At 30.1% G+C, this 15157-nt stretch overlaps 4 protein-coding genes across 4 annotated transcripts; 1 reads left to right on the top strand and 3 right to left on the bottom strand.

Annotated features, from left to right (window-relative positions):
* Positions 1-1083, bottom strand: LOC113851595 (taxadiene 5-alpha hydroxylase-like). Its single transcript, XM_027482112.1, has 3 exons — positions 852-1083; positions 562-752; positions 1-312 (listed from the first exon to the last, which is right to left on the bottom strand). Exons 1-3 carry the CDS (start codon positions 1081-1083, stop codon positions 1-3), a joined length of 735 nt encoding a protein of 244 aa, XP_027337913.1.
* A 714-nt stretch (positions 1084-1797) lies between these two features.
* LOC113851236 (taxoid 14-beta-hydroxylase-like) lies at positions 1798-2493 on the bottom strand. Its single transcript, XM_027481707.1, has 2 exons — positions 2117-2493; positions 1798-1801 (listed from the first exon to the last, which is right to left on the bottom strand). The coding sequence occupies exons 1-2, from the start codon at positions 2491-2493 to the stop codon at positions 1798-1800; spliced, it is 381 nt and encodes a 126-aa protein (XP_027337508.1).
* A 4225-nt stretch (positions 2494-6718) lies between these two features.
* LOC113850360 (transcription factor RF2b-like) lies at positions 6719-9962 on the top strand. Its single transcript, XM_027480880.1, has 4 exons — positions 6719-7354; positions 8289-8421; positions 9025-9109; positions 9221-9962. Exons 1-4 carry the CDS (start codon positions 6786-6788, stop codon positions 9586-9588), a joined length of 1155 nt encoding a protein of 384 aa, XP_027336681.1. The 5' UTR covers positions 6719-6785; the 3' UTR covers positions 9589-9962.
* Positions 9963-14423: 4461 nt separating this feature from the next.
* Positions 14424-14774, bottom strand: LOC113851522 (non-specific lipid-transfer protein 1-like). The gene has a single exon (XM_027482031.1). The coding sequence runs from the start codon at positions 14772-14774 to the stop codon at positions 14424-14426; it is 351 nt and encodes a 116-aa protein (XP_027337832.1).
* Positions 14775-15157: the final 383 nt, after the last annotated feature.

The following is a 15157-nucleotide window of genomic DNA, read 5'->3' as shown; positions in this document are numbered from 1 at the left end:
CTAAGACATATTGCATCTGGGTTTGATCTTAATTGGGAGACCCATGGATGGATATGGCATTGGTTGACGAGTAATTGGCTCCTCTGGGTTTACTTGTGACCATTCATACATCTTTACAAAGTTGTGAATAGTAGTCAATGTCTCAACCCTGGCAAACTCATTTCCAATGCAATAATGAAGCCCTCCACCAAATGGAATGTAAGAAAAAGGTGGAATTGGCTTGGTTGGATTTTCAAAACGACATGGATCAAACTTGTGTGGATTCTCGAATATACCATTGTTCATATGCGTTCCACATGCTGCCCAATACACCTTAACAAGAAACCAATTTAACATTAAAGTTTGGCAAAAACAAAATAAGTGTGTCTGTTGTCACTCTTATTCATGTGATTTTTGTCTTAAAATATTATTATTTTTTATTTCTTATAACATACTAATAATAAGAGTATTTTACATACAAATTCTTAAACAGGAGTGACAACAGAGACATGAGAGTAGCAATAGGCACTTTTCAAAATATAATGTGGCTAATTTGTGAAATTTTGGGGATGGAAATGTCACCTGCCACCCTTTTGGTATGTCATATCCTTCATAGGTAATGTCTTGAAGTGCTTTTCTGAAGCTACCAAACAATGGTGGCATCATCCTCATCAATTCCTGAGCAACTCTCCATGTGTATTTCATTTTTTGTATCTCAGTCCATGTTAGCCTCTCTTCTGTTCCTTCCCTTTGCTTTATAATTTCCATTTGCTCTACGCAAAGGAATTTAGCTAAAAAATGTCAAATAAGGACTAATTGGACTAACTCTCATTTTTATTTTGGAAATCTAAACATTAAGTTTTAAGTGTTACCTTCTAAAACTTTATTGTAAACCTCAGGATCTTTAGATAACTTCCATATCATCAAGCTCATAAGAGTAGCAGATGTGTCATGGCTAGCAACAAATAGAAAAATAAAATTGTCAGCAATCAAATCATCAGCTAGAGGCTGATGATTTTCATCCCTTAATGCAAGTAGACATGAAAGCATGTCATTAGTAGAGCTTAGAAATCCTTTTGACAGTTCCTCTTTTCTTTTGTTCATAATAGGAAGTATCCTATTAACAATTCTTGCCCTGGCTTTTTGGCCTCTCCAAAATGTGGTGCCAGGGAAATTGATGGGAAGAGATTGAATTGCTTTAAATGCTGTTGTAAAATCTTCAAACAAAGCTTCCCTAGTGTGCTCATCCTTAATGTCAAACAATATATTGCATGCCATATCATAGGACAGTTTCTTCATGAGGAACACAACTTCAATTGTTTCTTTCTCCTTGATTTCTCTCAATAATGTTGTATTTACTAATTCATCCATCTGTTTGACATAGTTCTGAAGGCATTCAGGTTTCAAAAATTTCACCATTTCCCCTTTGACTAACTTGAACCTGCATGAAAATTAACACAGCCTTAAAACAGATGATCTATAACCTGTTTGGTTACATGTCAAAATCACTATGGAGGCTAAGTATTTGATTATTCTAAAATTGATAAACTTTTTGGCAACTCTTTTTTGGATTCTCAAAATCAATTTTGCATAGGATTAATTGAGAGAGTTAAAAGTTTTTAGCTTTTCCTTTGACATGAGTTGATTTAGCATGACTCACGAATATATCTATTTTACACTTCAAAAGTAATTTTACAATTGAAACAATTCTTTTAAACACATAAAATATCATTCCCAAACACAAATAAATTCTTTAAGCTCAATTCTTTCATAATCAGATCTACCAAAATTTAATCCAAGGATCACCAGTTATTCCCTTTATCTACAACACTTATAACACAGTCATGAGTTATCCATATACTGCCACTATTTCAAAATCACTTTTTTAAAATCGTACTATACAAAAACCACTTATCCTTTATCCAACTCTCCATCCATCCAAACATAAAACACCTCATTTCAAAGTGCCATTATTTTGAATTAACATTGCAATAAACACAGATCCACATTTATTTTAACTCTACTAATTATAACTTCTACGTTAGATTTCCATTTACAGGTATTTTAAAGCGTTTTCAAACACACTTAAACAAACTACTTAAGCTAAATGAGTGGGTTATAGTTCAATAGTATGTACCTGGGTCCACTAAGTTCAACTAAGCTTTGCCTTCCAAATATTTTTTTCATGGTGAGAGGTTTCTTAGCAGAAAGCACATCATCTGAGGAACTAAGGATAAATTTGTTTCCTGCTTGTCCAATGAGAAATACTGTAGGAGAACCCATTAAGGAGGTTTTGAAGACAGAACCATACTTCGATATCCGTTCTTCCAACCAATCATAACCCTTGTCTTGCCTTTGTGCTTTAAGATAACTAACTGTCTCTCCAATGATGGGATATCCCAGAGACCCTTTTGGAACATTTTTGGTTTGACTTTTTGAGAGAAATTTTGAGAGTAGAAAAGCTAAAATCAGAGTAAATGCAAATAAGACAAAGAAAGGTATTGCCTCAATCATTTTGCTTAGACTTTGCATATGTTGGTGAGGTTTGACAAATGAGATCAGAGACTTCAGATCATTCAGAGTAGTAGCTAAATCAAATTGCAGAAAGACTCAGATAATTGAAATCATACATTGCCTTCTTAGACTTTCTGTGATGAAGGAACATAGGAAAGAGAAGGCATAGAAACTTCAATTTTTTATTTTTAATTTGGTACAACTTGTCGATTGAATAATCTAATTGATTAAGAGAGGGCTATTGAAAAAAGTTACATTTCATCTTCCAAGACAAACACGTAACGGCAATTGGAAAATTCTTAAAATTAAATTACAGTATTTTTTAAACATTAGTTAAAATTTTAATTTATTCCCTTAACCTGTAATATATGTCATTTGTAATCTCGTGAGTTGCAACATGTGCTCTGTTTTCTCATCCTGTTTTGCTAGCTGAATATTTACTATACACAAATACATTATTTCATCCCAATTAAACTCAATCTAAAAATTGATAATTTTATGCGTTAAAATATAATCTTTTTGTAAGAGTGATATTTTATGCTTTCATATCTTTCACAATATAATCCAAATAAACTATTATTTCAATTGATAGAACATGAATTTTTGGGCTATTCCATCTCATAAAGGTATGATAAATTTATGGCCTCGAGTTAATTATATTAAAAAAAATGTAAGAACAATAATTTTTACGATTAAAGGTGATCTAACGTCGAATCTATAACAAGCTGTGATGTTATACTAAATTTGAATATTGACTTAAATCAATTTGAAAAGATATTCAATAAGTTATAATTTTAGAATTTAGATCTCGAGTTATAATTAGGATTTCAGGTTAAAAAAGTGTCAATTTCACATTATGATAAACGTATACATGATAATGTTTCTGTCACCTTCCAAATAGAAATAAATAGGAGTCATGAATGTAACTGGAGAGAGAGCAAGATGACAGTGATATAAGTTATTGAATAATGAGCTTGTTAATGATTTTTTTGTTTAAGAAGTAGAAGACTCAAATGTTCACCTGATTTGCCGGAAAATGGGTCCCTTGAAATCACTTTGCTAAAAGAAAAATTGATGGATCTGTATCATCCATCGTGTTCAAGCTACAAAGATATAACAGAGACACAGCAATTATGAATCAATGGGATTAACCTAGACATAAAGTGTCTTGATTAATTATTCAAATTTAAACTTGAAGTTATTAATTGTGAAAATTATTTTCTTTATTATATGGGATTGAGTGTTAGCATATTTATTATATGTGAAGCCAACTACAACTATATATTAAAAGCAAGGGATCATTTTCACCCTTTTGAGTGCAAAGTAACTTTGTGATGCTGATGCTTGAGCATTAAAAAATAAAATAAAAAAAAAAAAAAAACTGAGATGATGAACTGAAAGTGTAAAAGGGCAACATCATCATTATCCAAACTGAGAGCTTCCATTAATTTAGAAGGTCAAGGCAACATCATTATTAGCATAACTACTAGCTTCCATTAATTTTAAAGTGATAGACAAACTTAGGACTAAACAACTTTTCCAGAGCATGCTTTAGTAAATTTAATGAATTGCCCTCTACTTGGGTAACTTTTTAAATGTTTATTAATTTCACTTGGTCTCAATTTTTTTATTCTATAAGTATTTTTTTAATATAATATGATAAAATTTTCTTTTTATTAACAGAAAAAAGATCATATGCACAAAATTTGAATAGGAAACTTTGTTTGAAGAGAATTAAAGTATATATCACTTAAATTAATTACTCATAAATCAGTCTCAAATTTTAACCAAACATATCAAACTCAATAATTCATCAAATCAAATGAAATCCAAATTTAACCCTTAACATAAACAAATATAAAGATAATTTTGAGAATTTATTTAAAAATGGGTAATTCGTTATTCTTATGAATTTTCTAAATATAAATTTAGAATAAAGTACATTAATGATGTAAAATTATACCATGTTTTTGTATATTTTAAAAGGAGAGTTATGATTATAATTATATCGGATATAAAATAAGGATTCACCTTTGGTCAAATAATAATAAGAACCTCTCAGCAAGTTTTACTTGCATGTTATAATTAGGGGAATGTTGATTCTTGTAAATCAAACTTGCATGAAATTTTCCAAGTGAGTTGACTCCAACGTGAGTATTTTACGTGTTTATTTTAAAAACCGTTGGGTCATTTGGAGTAGCTTTTATGAGACTCGTTTGAACTTATAAAAATAGTTTATGATTTTTATAATTTTATAGTTCAGTTTATAATAAAATATTTTAAATGATAAAATTTAATTAAATATTTATTCAAACACAATATTGATATTTTACAAAAGAAAAGAGTGGCTACCGATACCTATTTTATTAAAGTAATTCCATGATATAAACAATTGACCTCTTATTGAATATTGTATATATTTATTTTTAATATTCTTAAAATAAAAAGGAAAAAAATCTCATTTTAGTTATACCAAAAAGAATTCATAAAAAAAAATTGTGATATATGTCATTATTTATTCCTTAAATTATTGTTAATTTTTTCCATATTATTTTAAAACCAAGATTCATCCTATAAAACTTTGTTTAATTAATTAAGTAATAACTAAACCTCACCATTGAAAAAAAATAAAAATATAATATTAATTATTTACTTATATTTTAAATAATATATCACTTGTTAAAAATAATGAAATAATATAATACAAATTGATATTTAAAATGTGTTAAAAAGGCCAATTCTACAAAAATAATATTTATTGCACGTTACTTCAAAGCTAATGTTCACATCGTGGCTAGGTGTATGTATATACAAAACATAATTAAAGATTAACTATGTGTTAATATTAATTAACTTTTATAATATAACACCAAATAGTAAATTAATTGATAAATAAATTATTTCACATTTAATTGTAATTTTAAGTTTAAATTTTAATAAGTATAGCTGTATTAAATGCCTGTGAGAATTTTGTAACACAAAAATAGAGTTTTATCACCTTATTATTATAACTCACCCGAAAGATGATACTTGTAGTTTTTAAAAATAAAACATTAATGTAATTATTCACATTCATATCTCATCACGTTGACATCTTAATATTAAAATTTATAGAAACCAATAATGATATATTGTACAGTGTCAATTGAATCATATTATTATGCATGTGATGCTACATGATTTTTCGAAACTGGTGTACTCAATCGAAAGATTTAATAGCATTTAAGAATTGAATTAAATAATATTTGGATGTATAACAGTAATTTTCCTTCGATCATGTTGATATTGATTTCCCAAGATGAGGTTCACAAGAACACATACACATCTTTTTTATTATTTTGAATGATATGTTTTGGCACAATGAGATATGAGAAAAAAAACTGTTGTCAAATAGTAGCATACTTGAATTTGTGTAACTCATCTTTTTTTAATGCAAGAAAAGACTTTTACTATTCTTATAATATCATTAACTCTTCCAATGATAAATAAGTTACACCAATTAAATAGTTTTTTAATTTAAATTTTTTTTAAAATTTATAGCAAAAGTGTTTTAAATAAATTAAACAAAATTTATCTTTCACTCAAAAGGTATCGATTAAAAATATTTAATATTTTCTGTTAAATACTAACAATTGATTCACACGCCTTATGAATTTGAGTTATTGTTTTGAAAGATGATGACATTACACATTACAATTTTGTTTGACACGTGACTTCATTGTTATACCATTAATTTTTTACATTAAAATTATTTCTTTAAATTTAATCTTTATTTATTTTATATTTTTTATGTTTTTTTCACCTCAAATTGTCGAAAATTAATTGTCTGCATTTTTAAATTTTAATTTTTTTCTTCTTAAATTTAAACTAATCATATGTTTTACTTATTTATTATATTTAATTTTTAATATTTTGTATCTTTAGATTTAATTTAAATTAAAATATTCTATAATGTACAAATAGTTATTAATTACTTTAAAGATAACATAATAAATATTTAACAACAAAAAGTTAATATATTAAATATTTTACTTTTTAATCAATAATCTTCATTTTTAATTTATTGACAAGTAGTGCTTTAAGGACTTTCTAGCAACAAATTATAAACAAAATAAACAACATTTAAATAATACATATTTTTTAAAAGAAGAACTTTTATTTTTATTTTTTTATTTTTGGTTGCAACGTGAGGAAGAAGAAAGAAGAGAGAGAGAGAGAGAGAGAGAGAGAGATTGCGCGTGTTTTTATGTTACAAACAGAGGATTGATCGGAAAAACAGAGAAGAGAAGAGAATGGCCACACAGATGCAAGATCCATCTTCAAACCCTAACCCTAATCCCAATGCCACGTCAGCAACTCCATCTTCTACCTTATTTATACGCGCCGCCGGCAACGGCGCTTCTGCCATTCCCGTCGCCGGTTCCGGCGAGTCCCACTCTCATCACCGGCGGGCGCACTCCGAGGTCAGTTTCCGGCTGCCGGAAGACATTATGGACCTGTCGCCGTCCGATCCGTTCAACGGCGGATCCTCCACAGCGAGCCTGGAAGAGATCGGATCCGAGGACGACCTTTTCTCCACCTACATTGACGTGGAGAAGCTTGGAGGAGGCACGAATGGTTCAGGTCGTGCTGGAAACGGATCGGATCAGAGCGGTTACGGAAACGGCGCCGGCATGAGCGGCCACAACGACAGTGAGAAGAGTCCGAGCGCCGCCGCGGCGAGACCGAGACACAGGCACAGTAGTTCCGTCGACGGTTCCACGTCGACGAGCATGTTTGGAGAGATCATGGAGGCGAAGAAAGCCATGCCTCCTGATAAACTCGAAGAGCTTTGGACGATCGATCCAAAGCGTGCTAAGAGGTTTACGATTCTTACTTCAATTTTCCATTATTTTTTATCGTTCAAAATGCATCAAGTTTTCGCTCTTCAATTTTGGTTCCAATTCCGAACGCACTGAATTTACGCTTATGTTACGTAAATTTCTCAACAGTGAGTTGTTTTTCTATTAATTTTTCTCAATAGTGATTATTTAACTTTTCTATTAACAATGAAAATTTGGCGTTGATATTTGATAGTTTTTCTATTTTTTATTTTATTTTTTCATAATTTGATGGATGGATGGATTTACATCCGTGATTGCTGTGGAAGCTTTCTTCTTGATGTGATCGTAGTGTTTTGTCGAATCAAATTCTCAACTCTTTGTAGTAACTGAAGAATCGGAATGGGATAAGAGTTATATCAACTGAGAAGGGAATTGAGGTTATCACTGATAATGATTTCTGAATAGACCAATTTGCCATTGCATTGCATTGGGATTACGTTATCGAAGGAAAATGACTGATGCGGTGCATTTGCGGCTGTGTAGTGTAGAGTCTGGATGCCTCCAAAACCGCAACATAATTGCAAGTCTTTTTGTTTTGTGTAAATTGTGTTAAATCTAATGACATCTAAATGATTATATTAAGATTTAAAAAAAAAAATAGTGATTGCCGATATTTTTTGAATAAGCAGAGGCCATTTAGTGTCTCGTTTTTGGTGTAAATTATTTCAAGTCTAAATGATGAATTAATCTAGAACTGCAGTGGGTTTTTAATTTTTAAGAGGTATATATGAATATGCTTGTTGAATGTTGGGGAATTTAAAATGGGGATGGGAGGCAGAAAATGTGAGGGAGAGAGAAGTTTATGCCAGAGACACTCTCTTTAGTTTCATTTAATTTTCAGTAACTTTATTTTGAGTAGTTGCGGTGGATTTTTTTACTTATTATCCTCACAAGCATTGTTGTTATGTATAGAATACTGGCTAATCGGCAATCTGCTGCGCGTTCAAAAGAAAGGAAGGCCCGCTACATACAAGAACTTGAGCGCAAAGTTCAGACCCTTCAGACCGAAGCCACGACACTTTCTGCCCAACTCACATTGTACCAGGTTTGTGTTGACTTGTATTTAAAAGCACTTTAGACTTCATGGTGTTTTCATGTTAGACTATCTTTGATGTGACAAACCAGAAATTCCTTTGTACAATAGCCTATTTGTTTATCGGAGCTACACTTTGTTGGCTTTATATTTATGCCAGAAATCTTCAAGAAATTGGTAGAAGGAGGTTCCAATATATTGCTGCAGTTTGTTTCTTTTTGTTGCGTATAATTATTGTCTGACCGTTGTTATAATATTACATTCTTGCTTGCAAATATTTCTTCGACCTTATGTAAGCATATCTTGTCACTAGCTGCTCAAACAATACACTCTATTCATATTAGGAGATATATCTTTGTCGCTATTATGTTTAATGAGGAATTTGTCACATTTAGGTAATTAGAGGCACTCCTCTTGTATCACTTCACAAATTCCTCTGTTTTTGTAATAGAAAATCTATATATTATACGTTAGTAATTTAATTGCACAAATTACCTTTGGTAATTTCTGGTACACTTGCTTATTTTTCATTAAACTTCACCATTAGTGGATTTCAGTTTTTATGCACAAACTTGGGCTGAATATAATGACTCATACCACTTCAATTTTTTATAGAGGGATACAACTGGTCTTAGCACTGAAAATACTGAGCTTAAGCTCCGTCTGCAAGCCATGGAGCAACAGGCACAGCTTCGTGATGGTAACTATTATTAAGTCAATCACTTATGATACAATAACAATACATTTTTGAAATTATTTTGTTAAGGTTAATTAATTGATTATATTGGAATTTGTTTCTGATCTGTTGTAGCTCTTAATGATGCATTGATGAAGGAAGTTGAGAGGCTTAAGATTGCTACTGGGGAGGCAATGAACCCCTCTGAATCTTTTAATCTAGGAATGCACCATATGCCGTATGCAGGGTCAAATTTCTTTTCAATGCCACCACATTCAGCTCCTTCAGGTCACCCCAACATACAGTTGCCACCATTTGTTCACACCCCATCTAGCATGCCAACTCATCAGCTACAACAAACAAATTCTCACCAAATCCCAGATATATTGCAAAATGACCAGCTTGGTCGTTTGCAGGGACTTGACATTAGTAGCAAAGGATCATCCGTGGTGAAGTCTGAAGGGCCCTCAATATCTGCAAGTGAGAGTAGCACTACGTTTTGAATTTGACCCAAATTGTACCTGCTGACTTATTGGTGGCATTCCCTTCTCTTCAATTGTTTATAGTGTTGACATGTAGTCATCTAAGGAAGGTGCTCTGTTTTATTAAATATTCCTTTCAGAGGAAGGATTAATTATTAATTGTTTATTCTTAGGGATGCTCCCCAAAAAGGGGAAGTACCCTTGGGGTTTTGTCACAAAAGTGCACGCAATCATGTTGAAGCGTGGCATTTTGGTGTTTGTGAGTTTTAGAATATTGGGAATGAATGGTCATTCTCATAGTATCTTTGTATGTTGGGATCTTTATAGATCCCCCTCCCGTCTTTTGTATCATCTTTTACGTGATAACATGTAATATGTGATTTGTTGTTGTGTTCCATTTCAAGGATATGTAAGATGAATTATCAAAAAGAGAAAAGAAAATAATATGTAAGATGGACACAGTTCTATAATGTCTAATTATTATAGTTTCAGTTTTATCCATGGTAGTTGTACAATAAGAGTTTGAAACCTGTTTGTATCATACTGCTGCTAAGATCAGTATCTGATTTTTCAAAACTCAAATAACGAAGGACTGCATCAATCATGGATTTGGAGATAAGGTTGCAAAAGACCTCAACCACGTATTTCGATTTTGGCTCTGCTAACAGCTACTGTCCTTTGTCGTAAGTTTCGGAGATAAGAACGACAATAACCCGTCCTCGTCGTTCTCTCTGTCTCTCCAATCTTTTAACTCTCTTTCTGGTTTCCACTCTACTTTTTGTCTTATAATACATTAATATTAAAAATCTGCGTGGAATGGAGGGTCCCAAAACTCAAAAAAGATACAGACAGATTTGTGTCTTTGGCAGCTGTCTTAGTTTAGGTGGCGAAGACCCATTTATTATAGTGAAAGTAATCTGCCACCCCAAGTGAAATTTATTTACAATATTTCCTATTCCTAGGAAAGACTTATGTAATTATATTACTATCAAGGTGGTTGGTCTTCAAGTTATGGGAGGACAGGTGGGGTCTGTGATAGAAGGAAAGTGTTCATAAATTGATTTAATTCAATAAAATTTACACAAAAAATGAATCGGACAGTAAAAAAAAAAAAAATTAGGAAAAATGATTTTTTTATTAGCTGAAATCAACTCTCAGTTCTGTTTGTCATATCAACTAGAATTGAACCAACTTAAATATAATTTTATTTACGAGTTCACCTTATCGCATATGTACTCTCTTATATTTTTATGAAATTATCATGACCTATACTGATTTTGATTGAAAACGGACTTCTAAATAATCATAATTTGTTGCTCCATAGGTTTTTTTTTTACTTAATTGAAACATGAATAAAATCATGCCATGGTATAAATTCTTCTTTAGCAATCTATAAGATTTATTTATTCCGTTCCAAAAATACAAAATTCGAATAGAAAGATTTGTATTTTTTTTGTTACAAATAGAAAGGTGTATATAATTAATTCAAGAATTAAAATTTAAAAAGTGAAATAATTAAATATGACGTGTATTGTTAAGATGTTGAGATTGTTAAGATTAGAAAAAGAAAAATTAACATAAAAATTAATAATATTTTCTTACGGTATAAGATGCTGAAATTTGAGGAAAAAATTAACGTAAAAGATAACTAATAATTTAAAGTTATTAGAAATAAAAATAGAATTAATCAAAGAACAATTCTATGTTTCGAAGAAAAAGGATAAGACAATAAAAATTATGGTTCTGTTTTTTATATAAATATAACTAAATGTTTTTTCTATTTTTTTAGTTTGTGCGTGTGTGTGAGAAATATATAACAAGAATGATTATTATTTTAAAATTAAAAATTAAATATTTTAAAAAATTATATACATTTACTTTTTAATCTTTACTACTTAAGAAACAGTGGATATACAGTTACCTAGATTAAAAAAATCCATTGGAACGAAGCCTATTTTATGATGACATAACTAAATAGTTAAAAATTAATAATTTCATAAAACTGTTACATCGATTAAATCAATGTTTACTTTTGAAATGTTAAACTTTTTTTAAATTTTGTCACTAGAGGTAATCATTTATAGCTATGGTGACATTGACACGTTATCACCTCATTAGTTTATTATTATGTTGAACATCAATAATATACAGAGTTTGAATCTCCATTAATATCGTTTTACCATACTCAGAAACAAGGTCGTTAAAATAATGATTAGATGAATTTTCTACACGTCACTGTTGAATTGCGTTGGCTTTTATGATTCTTCTTTTCCAACTTTGGAGTTTGGTGCAGACTTTTTCTCATATTAATTGATCCCAAATGCAAAACAGTCTTGATGCGTGTCTACTCCAAACAAAACATCAATCACCTTATCAATTACTTCACATTTTTTTAATTTTTTATTAATTATAATTTATTAAAAATTATAAAAATATATTAAATCAAGATATAAAATAAAATAGATAATATAATAACAAATGAAATATAAAATATCATAAAAATATTAACTTTAATTTTCCCTTAAGCAAGATTTTAATTGTTTCACTTAAACAAATTTTTATTGTCTGTATTCAAAAGGGTCTCTCTCGTGAAATTCCAAAGTATTGCTTATATTGATTTAAGGAACTTATGCATAGAGGCATAGGGATAGGGTTTTTACGTGTCATACACACAACACCCAAATTATCTTCTATGCCTCTTCTTATTTTTCATTATTCATGTGTCAGCTTCATATTATCTTGAGCCGCCTTAATAGTTAATTATGAAAAAGAAAATGTTGAATTAACCTTCGAAAGAAAAAAATGTTACTTTAGTAAGTTTTTTCTAATGTTTAGCACACTAAATGAGTCTTTTGACATTTTAAATCATTACTATATTTGTTATTTAAAGATTTTGTCAATAAATTAGCACTTAAAAAATTTAATGTCACTAAATTATAAAAATTTTGTATATTTAAAATATCACTCGTTAAAATTAACTATAGATATTGTATTTTTCTTTCTGATGAATGGCTTAATTAAAGTGTTTCCCTCATTAGTTGACATCAAGTAAAAAAGATTTAAGATGAGACCACTTTAGAGTGAAAACAAAATATAGACATTCCTTGGTTAATTATGAAAACGATTGATATTAATATATACAAAATAAACATCTAAGATTAAACATTTAAATTATCAATCCGATTTATGAGTCCCATTGAACAAATTCATACAGGTGATATAATACCATTTCATCCACCGAATCACATGTATTAAAATTGAGTTAATGAAGATTAACTACTTTTATGGCCTAATCGTCCAACTTGTGATGCAGTAGAAGAAAATCGGATTAAAAAATCGACGATTGGGTTAATACACAGTTACAGTACATTGCCAGATTATGGATTCACTAGGTAGTACCAGGAAACCACACTCAAGAAGTTTTAGAAAGTCTTGCTTACAACTTTACTATTTACAGACAAATGTCAAACATATACTTTAATTGTGCTATTTTGGAAAAGTAATTGATGCATTTAGAGGTATATAATTGTAATCCATGAAAAAATAAGTGGAATTGTGATGTTTAGTTGAGTCACAGCAATGGTGTAAATTCTTAGGATGATTGGAGATAATTTTCCTCCAATTTAATGCTTTGTAGAATATCACTATTCAAAAACTATTAATATATATGTAACTACAATTTATATTATAATTTTAATTATTTATATATAATTGTAAGGTGAAAATTATGGAAAAAAATGTTATTTGTTCAACTATTGTCAAGTATGATATCTCTTATGCGTAGAAAGGTGAAAAAGATTTCATTATCAAATCAATGTCATAAATTTTGTTAGTATTATTTTGTTTTCCACATTCTTTTGATCTTGTTTTGTTGTCATCCAATGATTAACACTTAGGCATCAAATACACTACAGTTAAGTACCATATCGTAATGATCCAAATTAATGATTTGATTATATGTAAAATGTGAATTTAATTATCTTTTATTTAAAAAGTTTGTTATATTTTTAAAATATTTAAATTTAAATTAACGATAAATAAATTTTTAATTTCTTTAATTCATATATCTTTTTACTTTAAAAATGTTAAATCTCTTTATATTTACATCAGATTTTTTAGCAACGATACACCTCCAATTCAACATCAACATAATTACTCCCCACATAATTTTCAGAAAATTGTGGATGATTGCTTATGAATTTTTCAATAGCAACTCTCAGAATGCTGATGTAATTCCATATCAGTGCTATTTTGAGATATCAAGTGACCTTTTGATCAGATAGAAGCAAAGTTTTGCATTAAACTCTTAATCTTTACATGTTCACTTTCGGATCACTTCAATCAAACCTAACCTAGAGGAAAACATTAATTAATTAAAGGAGTATTTTTATTGCTGATATATATGATATATATAGTTCAAATGATCGTTCGTTATATACGATCCGTACACTTTACTTCCGACTAAGCGAGTCTAATATTTCTTTATTGTTCTTTAGAATATATAATCTTTCTATCATCACTAGCTAGTGATCCATAGTTCTGATCAGGAGTAATATATTGCACCTTTTGCTTCTTACTGCACCCTGCACAATCAGATCAAAATCCATAAAACTTGGTGTAAATGTCAAACATATTTTCATCCATCAAATTTGGACTAATTAAATTAAAATTCCACTAAATAAAAACAAGTTTTTAATACGTAACTAAGACTATACAATAAAAAATTACTGTATTCAGTATATTAATAATACTAAATATTATAATTTTTATTAAAAAATATTATTCATTGACTTTATATTGTGTGCTTTTAGTTACGTATTTAAAAAAATTAAAATATAAAAAAGGAGTTATGGTACTCACTTGGAGCAGTTAGTGGAGGGGTAAACTTTGTAGGGACATTTGGTGCCACATTTGCCAGGAATTGCATTAACACGATGATAATCAATTCCAGGAATGTAAGCAGCTTTATCCTTAATGCATTGGCATGCACCTCTTCTATCTTCTGCACTCTTGTAGGCTGCATTAATAGAGTATATACCTTGGCAGCACAAGGGTGACACTGTTCCTCCCATCACTGCATAGCTTATGCATGGAGTGAGCCATATAGTGACTTGATCACATGTCAAGGTTGCTTCAGCATAAAGGCATGATGCTATGAGCATGCATGCCATCACTGAAGCAATCAATGCCACCTTAGTCACTGCCATTTTTGAAAATATATAAATTAAGAGGGTCTTTTGGGGTGATAAATTAAGAAAACTAAGCTTAAGTTTGGTGTATGATGGTTTGTTGAACGGGGTAGAGTAGAGGGTTTATATAGAGTGGAGAATTTTGGCAGTAACTACATCTGTCTAATGGCTGCGAGAAATTTAGAGATAAATCCACATATTTTTATTGTTTGGGTGTGATAATTCGTCGTGAGAAAATTCAAGAAACGTCTCTGACGATGAAATTTCAAACAAGTTGCGTATATTGATTTAAGGAACTTAAGCTTAGGATTATAAGGTTGCATTCACAACAGCCAAATTTTATGTTAGATGTGTCAGCTTCATATTATCGATCAGGAGCCGCCTTAATAGAGTTATTAGAA

Source organism: Abrus precatorius, unplaced genomic scaffold (genome assembly GCF_003935025.1).
Source record: "Abrus precatorius isolate BTA unplaced genomic scaffold, Abrus_2018 Scaffold9, whole genome shotgun sequence".
In the NCBI taxonomy this organism is placed as follows: domain Eukaryota; kingdom Viridiplantae; phylum Streptophyta; class Magnoliopsida; order Fabales; family Fabaceae; genus Abrus; species Abrus precatorius.
The sequence above is the reverse complement of the archived record's forward strand: the minus strand, read 5'-3'. Positions and strand labels throughout refer to the sequence as shown.

Bases quoted from the DNA above. Each gene is read 5' to 3' on its own strand.
- LOC113851236 (XM_027481707.1), bottom strand. From the start codon at position 2,493: ATGATTGAGGCAATACCTTTCTTTGTCTTATTTGCATTTACTCTGATT.
- LOC113851522 (XM_027482031.1), bottom strand. From the start codon at position 14,774: ATGGCAGTGACTAAGGTGGCATTGATTGCTTCAGTGATGGCATGCATG.
- LOC113850360 (XM_027480880.1), top strand. From the start codon at position 6,786: ATGGCCACACAGATGCAAGATCCATCTTCAAACCCTAACCCTAATCCC. The intron at 7,355-8,288 runs GTTTACGATTCT...TGTTATGTATAG, and splicing joins GATCCAAAGCGTGCTAAGAG to AATACTGGCTAATCGGCAAT. The intron at 9,110-9,220 runs GTAACTATTATT...GATCTGTTGTAG, and splicing joins ACAGGCACAGCTTCGTGATG to CTCTTAATGATGCATTGATG.
- LOC113851595 (XM_027482112.1), bottom strand. From the start codon at position 1,083: ATGAACAAAAGAAAAGAGGAACTGTCAAAAGGATTTCTAAGCTCTACT. The intron at 753-851 runs GTAACACTTAAA...TCCTTTGCGTAG, and splicing joins TTACAATAAAGTTTTAGAAG to AGCAAATGGAAATTATAAAG. The intron at 313-561 runs GTGACATTTCCA...TTTCTTGTTAAG, and splicing joins ACATACCAAAAGGGTGGCAG to GTGTATTGGGCAGCATGTGG.